We start from the raw sequence: 12449 nt of genomic DNA, 5'->3' as shown, positions 1-12449 counted from the left end.
ACTTGATCTAGCTAGTTAACATTTATTGTTATAATCAATACTTTGTGTATATCCTCAAGCATTACCAGTTTGACAATGTATTTAGTTTTATATAGATTGTGTATATTTAATCCATATATGGAAATGGACATACTGGCAGCCATTGGCTGTTTCGAATAACCGAAAACCTTCTCCGTTCACATATCCATTTCAGATTGGTCCTTCTATTTTATCCCATCAGTGCAGACGACACATAATTTATTTAAATTAGCAAGGAACTCTTACTAATGTAAATACAGTTAAATCATATACTGATATATAAAAATTTAAAAAAAAAAAAAAACATTTAAAAACAGCTATAGCAATCTTTATCAATCTCTGCACTGCTACTGCAACGCTGACAGCAAAATGGTAGAGTCCATTCACTCCCCTCCCTGACTTCAAATAGTACAGGAAGTTTAAATGGACTGCCTTATTTTTACAATCGGAGGGGGAAATCGACATTTTCAGCAACTTTACAGGCATTTCATTAACTAGTGGCTTCTGACAGAAATTTGGTCATATACAGGCTTGTAATCAAGACTAAAGTACACACGGGGTGAGAAATATTATCAACTAGATTATACAGCAAACTGCATGAAAATAAAAACCATGTTTATACTTGATTCTGGTATTGAAGAGGTCAATGTAGCAAGTAAATAAAATAAAAACTCAAGACAAGATCATTTTAACCGTTTATATACTAAAATTGACATGCTACACACAATTCGAATGTATGTTTTGTATTTTCTTTAAGGAAAAAAAAAAAACAAACAAAACCCCCCCCAAAAAAACAGACACTACCAAGACACGCATAAAACAATAGATTATGCAAATGTTAAAATCATACTAAATACATATTTCCTCCATCTCCTGATACAGGAATGGAAAAGAAAAATCCCCAAATGATTAAGTCTATATAAACTTTTTTTTTTTCAATAGAATCCCATCTTTAAATAAAATCACAGTATGAAGAGCTGACTTTAACTTTAAACTAATTGTAAGTCAAGTCAAAAACTTGTTTAAGGTTGCTTTCAGCAGCAAACAGGTTACCCGAAGTCCATAGCAAAATAAATATAAAAAAAAATAAAAAAAAGTTAAATTATCCCCTCTCCCCAGAAAATAAAGTAAAAATTTAAACATTCATGATGTAGAAAGAGGGAAAAAATAAAATAGTATATCCTACTTTGTTGGATTCCCAGAAAGAAAATCCAACAATCCAACATTTTTTTTTTTTTTTTTAACATAGACTGTCCTGAGACAAGAGAAAGCAGCACTTGTAGGAGGTGTTGCAAAATCTTATTCACACTTTTTTTTTCACAGAAGTTCTGTAGTAGAGAAAAAAGCTAAAAAAAAAAAAAAGTGTCAGTTGTAAAATACTTCCGGCAAAAAACAGTATTTCATCAAAAGCACCAAAGAAGTCCAACATGTTCATTGATGAAAGCCAGTCCTAGGAATGTGTTTTTTTTTTTTTTTTATTTTTTTTTTTTAAAGTTCTCCATAGCCAGTTTGGATGATTAATTGTGGAGAGTTGGGCTGACAAAAAGCTTGTAGACAATTCAGTAAATCATGATTTTCTACAAACACTTTTTTTTTTAAAAGAGGATAAAGTACCATATATTGGATGCAACAGATCATTCGCAGGAGAAAGAGTGTCCAGAAAAAAAAAAAGAACAAAAATAAAATTTTAAAATATGCAGACAGTCAGCAAGCAGGTTATAAACAATTCAGTATAGGTGCAGGTACCAAATAAGATGGGATTATTTTAACTTTTGCACACATTCAGTTGTTAGCTACCATACCACAATCCATTGTTTAGTAAATAACCCATAATATATATGCTATATTCTCTGAAGAGCCACAGTAGGGATACGTATCCGTTTCCAGCGGATGTATACAAAAAATGAAATTCCCAGAAGTTTTAAAAGTATAAATACGTTGACTATATTTAGAACGGCAAAGCATGAATGAGGTTGTAGTTCTAGAACAGGCATAGGCAACCTTCGGCATTCCAGATGTTTTGGACTACACCTCCCATTATGCTTTGCCAGCATTATGGGGGATGCAGTCCACAACATCTGGAGTGTCAAAGGTTGCCTATCCTTGTTCTAGAACATCTGGGGGTCTACATTTTGCGAAGTCTGAGGGTGGACCACACCACACATCTGAGTGCAGGCCAATTTCTGCAGATACGTACTACTTTAAAAAAAATGAATTTTCCCCAAGAGATCTTTTTGAATACATTTAGGGTTAATTACTAAAGTGAATATTGTTGGGAATTCAAAGTTAATTGCAAATTTAAGATCAAAATAGCTCAACTGGAAAAACTCCCCAAGTCAGCAATGTTTCCAGTGTGGCTAGTTTGCCCTTCAATTTTAAAAGTACTTTCTATTCATAACAATTCTCACCACTTTAGTTAATAAACCTGTTAATCTCTATGGAATAAGGCTTTATGTGCACAGTATATTTGAATAGTGAAGGACTCCATTTCTACTGCTTTCCATTTGATTTCTGGATGCCTGCTTGCAGCATAGAATATGTAAAGCGGTATATACTGAAGGCAGTCCTAATCAGTAGATTTATCATTGTTAAGTCTCAAGGAAGTTGCCTACTTGAAATGTTAACCAACACACCCAACTCTCAATGATTACTACAATTTTCACTTCTACTCCTCTATGGAGTAGATCCGTTTTCTTTTGTTTTTTAAACTATTGATTTAAAACAACCAGGAATCTTACAACACCTCATTTTCTGTTCAGATCTTTATCCAAACTTTAATGGTAATATGTTAGGCAATGAGCAATAGTTGCAATGTAAGCTTAGGAGTCACAGTCTATCACTGCCATCCAAGTGAAATGTCAACATAGTCTGAGTGGCAGTAAAGACTTTGGATGTTGGGAGACCAGTGGCTTTAATCAAATGACTCATTTAAGAAAAAACCCACAAAACAGAAGCGGAATTGGTTGTGGGAAAAATAAAAACCACAGCAAAAACAAAAACAAACAAAAATAAAACAACAAACCCCCCCAAACTAAAAAAAACTGCTCTGGCACGGAAAAATATATTTTTTTATTGAAGGAAAAATAAAAACAAAAAAAACCCTGAAAAACAGGACCTTACTTTTAGTCTTAAATGCCACATTTTCTACGTTGTAGTATGCATTAGTTTGTGTCTGGCATCATATTTTTCACAGTTCCCTAGCACGTTAGTGTATTTACGTTTTCTTTCATTCAAAACATCGATTTCTTTTTGCTTATGCAAGTCCTCAAATTTTCGCTTTTTGGAATGAATATCATTGTGGTAGTGATCATCTACATTGCTAGAATCCTCATGGTAGTACTTATTAGACTGTCGTGGAAGAGAATGAGTGTAGTATGGATTATGCCTTGGGCCATAGAAGTGCTCTCGTCCCTTATTTCGATCCGGATACTGCCACCCACTGCGGTAATCCCTGTAGGATTTGTTATGATAGTCTCGGTCATCATAGTGCCTTTCTTTGGCATCTCTGAAACCAGATGAATAATAATCAGAATATCTGTAATCATCGCATCTTCTGGTTTTATCTGGATAGTTTCTCTCATGGCTGCGAGAACGACTGTGTTTTGAATGATCAAACTTTCTAGAATAGTCGTCTTTGTCTCTACTTCTTGACCTTGCCCTGTAATGGCTGTTGTAGTCTTTGTATGAATATGAATTATTTCTAGAGTTGTTTCTATGTCTGTATTCATTACAATAAGATGGTCGGTAACGATCAGGTGTCCTACTTCCTCTATTATGGGAATGACGTTCTTTGCTATGGCCATTTGTTTTAGACTTCTCATCCACCCGATCATTACTATCAGAGCGGCATCTTTCATTTCGGAGGTGTTCCCTTTTAACTCTCTTGGTATCCGCAAAAACAATTTGCTTCTTCTCCGCAATGGCTTGCCTCTCGCTTGATTTATTTTCATGATCGCTAGTGTGTTCAAAGGGCTGTGCCTTTTGAGTTAAGTCTTGGTGCGCACAATATCCGTTTTTGGATAAGCTCACCGAAGTTTCAGTCTCTTGTTTTTGATTTGATTCTGTAAGTGATACAGAACCTTCACTTTCAGAAATATCCAATAAGTGGGTGGAAGACTCACTGCCGTAGCCATTTGTAGACGGGGCATTTATCATACAACCGTCAATTTCAGTACTGTTATTCTCACTTCTTGGTTTCTCCTCAGACCCAGAAGATGATTCTGCATTAATCTTTGCACCATTCTCAGGCTGGACTTTAACATGTTCTGATGCAAGTGAAGACCTTCTGTCGTCAATGGTGTCATTTCCCGAGTCTTGCATGCTGTATACATAGAATGAAAAGTTAACAGTTGACGACAATGGAAAGAAAACAAAAACACAAACACACACCACATTTTACAAACAATTTACCTTTTCTCGGATGGCCGTCCATTTTGTACGTTCGTAAAAGTTGACTGAAATTCTCGCTCTTCTTTAGTCAACTGTGATATAGAATTAACCTAGAGAAAGGAATAGATACAGTTTATGGACCAATACAAACATAAAATAGCAAAAACTCAAAAAAAAAAAGTGTGTATACAGTCAAGTGCTTAACAAATATAAAGTTAATATCAGCTTTAACACTTCTTTGTGGGAAAACGCTTACCTCTACTGCAATATAACCAAAAAAAGTGATACAGTGGAAAAAACGTGGAGACCTATAAAATGTGTACATACAATTGTTTTTATTTTCCTTACCCGGGCATTAAGAATATATCAGATATACATCATAAACATAAAAGTAGGCATCCTGCATTGACCATTTACACTATATTTGTCTTTGTTTTTAAATAGTGAAAGGTAGTAAGATACATTCTTATGGGTCTGAGCCTGAAAATACTGGCTTGGTACACAGCACCTTTATGCTTTTTTTTTTTTAAGGCAGCATCACACTTTCCACAGGATGGGATTCCAAGCTGGAATTAAAAACAGAAAATCTCCAATAGTGTAATATGTAATAACCACTTATTAAAACAAAAAGGGTCACCATAGCCAACAAAACAACTTTAGCTGAATGAAGCAGTTTGTGTATAGATCATGCCCTGGAGTAGGAGTTAAATCACTTGCTTCTGTTTATGCAGCCCTAGTCACAGCTGCCCTGGCTGTGACCAATACAGCCTGCATTGAAACAAAAGTTTCATTTTCGGACATAATTTACTTTAAACGTTTTTGTAAAGTGAGCTTTAATTGCATACGGGAGGCTCCTGCAGGTTCTAGCAATTACAATTTATGGGCATTCAGAAGATTTTAGGAAATGTGCGATGAGTTGACATCATCAGAAATGAGGTGGATTTTTAGCTTAGGAACTCTGCAACCAATGGGTTTAAACAAGGATTTTGAATTATACTTTTTTATAATGGTCTTCCCTTTTAATGTTTTTAACTATTTTTAGGTTTATTTCTCATGTATAATCATGATTATACCCGAGAAATATACATAAAAATTGTAAAAACATTAAAAGAAGACTTATTACGAATCTGTAGACAAAGTTTTGACATACTTTCACATACTTGAGCAGTGACATGTAATTAAGCTTAAAAAAAAAAAAAAAAACACAAATACATTTTATTGTCCTGTGATTTAATATATATATACCGTATATACTCGAGTATAAGCCGACCCGAATATAAGCCGAGGCCCCTAATTTTATCCCAAAAAACTGGGAAAACTTATTGACTCGAGTATAAGACTAGGGTGGGAAATGCAGCAGCTACTGGTAAATTTCTAAATAAAATTAGATCCTAAAAAAAATTTATTAATTGAATATTTATTTACAGTGTGTGTATAATGAATGCAGTGTGTGCGTATGTGTGTGTGCATGAGTGCAGTGTGTGTGTGCATGAGTGCAGTGTGTGTGTGCATGAATGCAGTGTGTGTGTGCATGAATGCAGTGTGTGTGTGCATGCATGAATGCAGTGTGTGAATGCAGTGTGTGCAGGGCCGGTGCAAGGATATTTGCCGCCGTAGGCAAAAAAAATTTTGCCGCCCCCTCCCCCCCCCATATGTCCTGACTTCCCCTCCTCCTCCCTCAGTGGTCCTTACCTCCCCACCCCCGTGTTCCTTCACTCCCCCCCCCAGTGGTCCTGACTCACCCCTCCCCCAGTGGTCCTTACCCTCCCCTCCCCTAGTGGTCCTTACTTCCCCCTCCCCTCCCATAGTGGTCCTTATCCCACCCCCTCCCTCCCATAGTGGTCCTTATCCCCCTTCTCCCTCCCATAGTGTTCCTTATCCCCCCCCATCCCTCCCATAGTGGTCCATATACCCCCCCCTCCCTCCCATAATGGTCCTTATACCCCCCTCCCTCCCATAGTGGTCCTTATCCCACCCCCTCCCATAGTGGTCCTTATCCCACCCCCTCCCATAGTGGTCCTTATACCCCCCCTCCCTCCCATAGTGGTCCTTATACCCCCCTCCCTCCAATAGTGGTCCTTATCCCCCCCTCCCTCCCATAGTGGTCCTTATCCCCCCCCTCCCTCCCATAGTGGTCCTTATCCCCCCCTCCCTCCCATAGTGGTCCTTATACCCCCCCTCCCTCCCATAGTAGTCCTTATCCCCCCCTCCCTCCCATAGTAGTCCTTATCCCCCCCTCCCTCCCATAGTGGTCCTTATCCCCCCCTCCCTCCCATAGTGGTCCTTATCCCCCCCCTCCCTCCCATAGTGGTCCTTATCCCCCCCCTCCCTCCCATAGTGGTCCTTACCCCCCCCCCCTCCCTCCCATAGTGGTCCTTATACCCCCCCTCCCTCCCATAGCGGTCCTTATACCCCCCTCCCTCCCATAGTGGTCCTTAACCCACCCCCTCCCTCCCATAGTGGTCCTTATACCCCCCCCCCCTCCCATAGTGGTCCTTATACCCCCCCCCCCTCCCATAGTGGTCCTTATACCCCTTTTTTTTTATTATTATTTTTTTTTTTATTATTTTATTTCTTATTTTTTTTTTTTTTCGTCCCCCCTCCCTGCTTGATATATGGCAGGGAGGGGGGCTCTCCTTCTCTGGTGGTCCAGTGGCAGTTCAGTGGGGGGAGAGGGGGGCTGGCAGAGCTGTACTTACCTGTTCTGCAGCTCCTGTCAGCTCTCTCCTCCTCTGCGCCGTCCGTGCAGCTCCTTCTGTCAGCTCACAGTGTAAGTCTCGCGAGAGCCGCGGCTCTCGCGAGACTTACACTGGGAGCTGACCGAGGTGCTGAACGGACGGCGCGGAGGAGGAGAGAGCCGACAGGAGCTGCAGGAGAGGTAAGTACAGCTCTGCCAGCCCCCCTCTCCCCCAGTCTGTATTATGGCAATGCAAATTGCCATAATACAGACTCTGACTCGAGTATAAGCCGAGTTGGGGTTTTTCAGCCCAAAAAATGGGCTGAAAAACTCGGCTTATACTCGAGTATATACGGTATATATATATATATATATATATATATATATAAAAAAATTATAATTAAAAAAAAAAAAGTCTATTTCCCTTCCCAACAGCTGCCTTCAGCTCAACTGTCTAACTCTTGCCGCCTGTGTGCCGCGCGGAGCGTTGCTATGGTAATCAGTGGAAACTCTCTGACGGGTTTTTTTAAATTAAAAGTTTAATTACATGTTACTTCTCAAATGTTATTTATGTGGCCTCAAGTATGTGAAAGTATGTCAAAACTTTGTCCACACATTCGTATAGAAGAACACATTCGTAATATTAAAAAGTCTTCCTTTAATGTTACGAGTTTTATGTCCATTTCTCAGGTATAATCATGTATATACATTATACCTGATAAATACACATAAAATGGTAAAAACATTAAAAGGGAAGAAATGGGGTATCATTCAAAATCCTTGTTTAAACCCATTGGTTGCAGAGTTCCTAAGCTAAAAATCCACCTCATTTCTGATGACCAAGACTCCTCATGATGTCAACTCATCGCACATTTCCTAAAATCTTCTGAATGCCCATAAATTGTAACCCTTTTGGATCCCCATTATGTGTTCTTCTATACGTGTGTAGACAACGTTTTGACATACTTGAGGCCACAAAACATTTGAGCAGTGACATGTAATAAAAGTATTTATGTAAAATACAGTAATATATTGTCCAATATATTTTTCATATTAAAAACTTTTTTGTAATTCCATTGTAATTCCATTATTTACAATAAATATTTAATTTTATTAAAACGTTTTTGAAATTGCCTGAAACACGCCTACGTGACTGGAAGGCGATTTTGTATAACCCATAAAACTCAAAAGATTGTCAAATTGAAGGGAGGAAAACAAATACAAATGTAAAAAAGCATAAAGGCGCGGTGTACCAGTATTTTCAGGCTCAGACCCTTGTGAGTGTATCACATTACCTTTAACTATTTAAACTTTCTGCATTGACCATCTACACTATATTTGTCTTTTTGTTTTTACTTTTTGGTTTATGATGTATATTCCTGATATATTCTTAACCCCTTAAGGACACATGACAAGTGTGACATGTCATGATTCCCTTTTATTCCAGAAGTTTGGTCCTTAAATGGGTTAATGCAAGGGTATTGGGGGGGACAAAAACCAAAAACAATGCATGTAAACATTTTATAGCACTCCACTTTTTTTCACACTATCACATTTTTTTTTTTTTTTTAATACTAACATGTGCCCAAGGGAATCAAAATGATGAAATCAGAAATAAATGCAGGAAAATATAAAATGGCACAAGGGGCATTATGCAGTTAACTGTATAAATGTTTAAGTGAATGAACTAAAAATAATACAATCCACTTACATTCTCATTATTGATACTGGGAGAAGCAGATCCTCTGAGATGCTCTTTATTGTGAATTAAGAGTCCATTTGTGTTTAGGTTGGACACTCCATTCCTTACAAAATTTACCATAGAAACAGATACCTCCTCTTTTTGGGTAACAGTTAAGGTTGTTTCATTACTAGGAGTATTATTAGAAGTGCCAAGTCCATTTGTACCAACAGGCTCGCTTGCAGAGGTGCCATGCCATTTCTTTGGCCTATTCAGTTCCTCCTCAGATTCTTCAGACGATTCCCCACCATAAGGAACCAGCATTTTAGAATGACCATTCACTATTGAAGTAGGATAGGGTTTGTGTGGCACTGGTTTATGTACATAAGGTGTAGGAGCTGCTGAGGTAGAGTGCCCTGTAATGGGTTTGGTTAATGTGGATGATGCAGTAGTAGTAGTAGATACAGAGTCTGCCTTTTGAGAGATTGACAAGGAATGTGCGTGGTGGTTCGGGAGCTTGCTTATATTTATAGTGATTTTCTGCTTCTTGGTAGATGTATTGATAGATTGTCTGTTAATGGGCGTGTTGTTAAAGGATGATCTTTTTGGATTCATGCCGTTGTTCATCATGGAATTATTAAGTGCTATTTTTGGTGACCGGTTGCCATTAACAGGTTTTCCATTCTACAATAAAAAAAAAGTTAAAAAGATGTAAACTTATGAGCAACTGGGAATCAGTCTTATTGGCTGAATTCAATGGATCATTTGTATTAAAAAAACAAAACAAAAAAAAAAAAAAAACACTAAAAATGGTTATTGCTTTCCTTGTTTGTAAATTCTAACAAAAGTAACTCTAGAAAACACCATAGCCCAAAATTCTCAATATGAGCTGGGAATCCTATTTTTTTTGAGAGGTCACTATTATGGGATTAAACAAATATTACTGGCATTTGCATCCAATAGGATTCAAAGCACCTCATTTCCGATTTTCCTTGGGTGTGCCAAGATACTGAACACCGTTCCAGTACAGTACTATCCAACGGGTAGTCATGGATTCCCTGTAATGCTATTTAAAAAAAAAAAAAAAAACACAAGAACAGACATGCAGAGGAAGTGCTCTATCACAGCATCACCAAGTCTTACCTTTATCACGTGTGTGGGTCCTATAAAAGATTTGCTGCTGCCTCCTCTCTGGCTACTACTTGGCTGTGGAGAGGTTGGCCGAGCAGTATGCACAGTGTAAACCCCGGATCCATTCTGCGTATTCTGTGAATTCTGAGACCTACAAACACAAATAAAAGAATAATATGTGACGACTGGATATTGAACACAAGGATTCCATTCGTCCCCTTTCCCTCCCCAGCAGAAAATATGAAATGTTTTTTTTTTTTTTTTTTTAACAAGAGCCAGTTAACTACCTGATGTAAAACAGCAAATAAGCCTGTTGGTTTAACACCGTACGGATATCAGCACTGGATACAACGGAATCATTCATTAGATACCACTGGTCATTGCTGGCCTGGGAAGAAAAACAGGTTTATTTGTGAAACTGTACAGGTGATCTGATGTTCCTTAAAGCAATGGAAGGATGTCAATAGTCAACATTCGCTTGATCATAGGTTTTTCTTTCCTAAAATCTAGTTTTCTTACCTTAATGTATGAATAATAATGTCCACCATGGCAACTAAAACCAGTATGAACAAGGACAGCATATAAATGATAAATAATTGGATCGCCATTGGGGTGGGAGGTGTATGGACGGACATCAAGATATTCTGGATATTTAACCTCCTGCAAAGGGGGAATAAAAAAACGGAACAGATTTTAGAGACAAAGATCAAAACCATATCAACTAGAGAAAACTAAAAACCCATTAAAATGAACAAATGATCCATGCCAGTGACAAAACGCAAAAAGGTAATTTGGAGACCCAGTCGGCACACGGCGTGATGACAATACAAGCATGCCTATCATGGAACGAGTTGACTTCCATTTTGTTTGCGCCTTCTTCTGTGACAACACACACACACACACACACACACACACACACACACACACACACACGTATTTGAAAGACTGAGAATGAGTCAGTCATGACTGTACATCAACTACATACATGTACACTAAGGGACAGAAATACTGGTTAACAGGTTTGTGAAACACTATGAAATTTTTTTAACCCTTTTAAAATGGTTGTGCATAAGAATGATATAAACCATGTGCCTTGGGATCCAAGCCCTCTGCACAGTCAACATTCCATAATAAAGCATTATGTGTTCTCTTATCAAAGTTCTACTGTAGTTTAGGATTTCAGTAAAGACTGTACACAAAATGACCCTTGTGCACTTAGTTAGAACAGTTAACAACTAAAGCCATTGCATTTTGGGTTATGGTAATAAAGTTACTGTTTTACTCTTGTAATTAGAATGAAGCAACACTCACTTTGGATAGTTTTCCTCCAGAGAAGCTTGCAAACCTCTTGAGTGACAGAGTGAGCACATTTGATGTTTGGTGGATAGTAAACCTCTTAGAAGCAGTCACCATTTGCTTACACCTGCAAAGTAAAAGAGGATAATTAAAAACACTACAAAAAAAATGGGGGGGGGAGGGACGGGAAGGAAACAGCAGGAACGCTGGAAGTATATATATAAAATGTTCTCATGTTCAACTAAAAAGGAAACTCCAGTGCCAGGAAAATAATCAGTTTTCCTGGCACTGCAGGTTCCCTCTCCCTCCCACCCCCAATCCCCGGTTGCTGAAGGGGTGAAAACCCCTTCAGTTAACTTACCTGAGGCAGCGACGATGTCCCACGTCACTGCTTCTCCCTCCGCGCCGCTCTTCCTGACTGCGTCGGCCGGTGGGTGAGACTGATCCCGCCCACCAGCCGGGGGGGGACCTAATGCGCAGCAATGCCGCGCATGCGCATTGGCGCTCCCCATAGGAAAGCATTGAAAAAGATTTTCAATGCTTTCCTATGGGGAAATGAGCGACACTGGAGGTCCTCACACAGCGTGAGGACATCCAGCGACGCTCTAGCACAGATAATCTGTGCTATAATCCAGGAAGTTCCCTCTAGTGGCTGTCTAGTAGACAGCCACTGGAGGTGGAGTTAACCCTGCAAGGTAATTATTGCAGTTTATAAAAAACTGCAATAATTACACTTGCAGGGTTAGGAGTAGTGGGAGTTGGCACCCAGACGAGACCACTCCAATGGGCAGAAGTGGTCTGGGTGCCTGGAGTGTCCCTTTAATCCCAATAGACATTGCTATAGAACACAATATTACTTACTTTCCACACTTATAAGCGTTATCCCCTTCCAGTTGTTCTGGCTTAACAAAATGCTCCAATGCTTTGTTTATGCTGTGGGAGGACTAGAAAGGAAAAAAAACAACAAAAAAAAAAAACCAGAACAACAAACGTTTAACAGAAAGTACATGGCATCTTTGTAGTTCCTACCAGGAAATGCTATTTGTAAAGGAAATAAATCAATGCATCAAATATCTTTACATGTGCTAGCTTGAGACAAAACAAAACCAAAGAAATGCGGATCCAAATTTGGCTGAATATGCTTTAAAATAAAATGTTAAAAGAAAAATTTCTACGTTTTCTTGAAAAATGTCATTAACTTTTTTTAAACTGAAGATGTATTTATGGTTCAGAACTTCAAGTGTTAAGTAGTAACCG

The 12449-nt window shown here is 38.6% G+C and overlaps 1 protein-coding gene across 7 annotated transcripts in view; it reads right to left on the bottom strand.

Annotated features, from left to right (window-relative positions):
• Positions 1 to 3045: 3045 nt before the first annotated feature.
• USP42 (ubiquitin specific peptidase 42) overlaps positions 3046 to 12449 on the bottom strand; it is a 34858-nt gene continuing 25454 nt past the window's right edge. For all 7 annotated transcript variants that reach the window (XM_063430350.1, XM_063430352.1, XM_063430351.1 and 4 more), the window contains 8 exons: positions 12054 to 12136; positions 11208 to 11319; positions 10416 to 10556; positions 10184 to 10284; positions 9909 to 10047; positions 8796 to 9449; positions 4429 to 4517; positions 3046 to 4339 (listed from right to left, as the gene is read on the bottom strand). In XM_063430350.1, coding sequence (XP_063286420.1) covers positions 3163 to 4339; positions 4429 to 4517; positions 8796 to 9449; positions 9909 to 10047; positions 10184 to 10284; positions 10416 to 10556; positions 11208 to 11319; positions 12054 to 12136 — 2496 coding nt within the window. In that variant the 3' untranslated portion in view covers positions 3046 to 3162. The remainder of the gene's footprint in view (positions 4340 to 4428; positions 4518 to 8795; positions 9450 to 9908; positions 10048 to 10183; positions 10285 to 10415; positions 10557 to 11207; positions 11320 to 12053; positions 12137 to 12449) is intronic.

This window comes from Pelobates fuscus, chromosome 8, assembly GCF_036172605.1.
Source record: "Pelobates fuscus isolate aPelFus1 chromosome 8, aPelFus1.pri, whole genome shotgun sequence".
In the NCBI taxonomy this organism is placed as follows: domain Eukaryota; kingdom Metazoa; phylum Chordata; class Amphibia; order Anura; family Pelobatidae; genus Pelobates; species Pelobates fuscus.
This window is presented reverse-complemented; position numbering and strand designations above follow the sequence as displayed.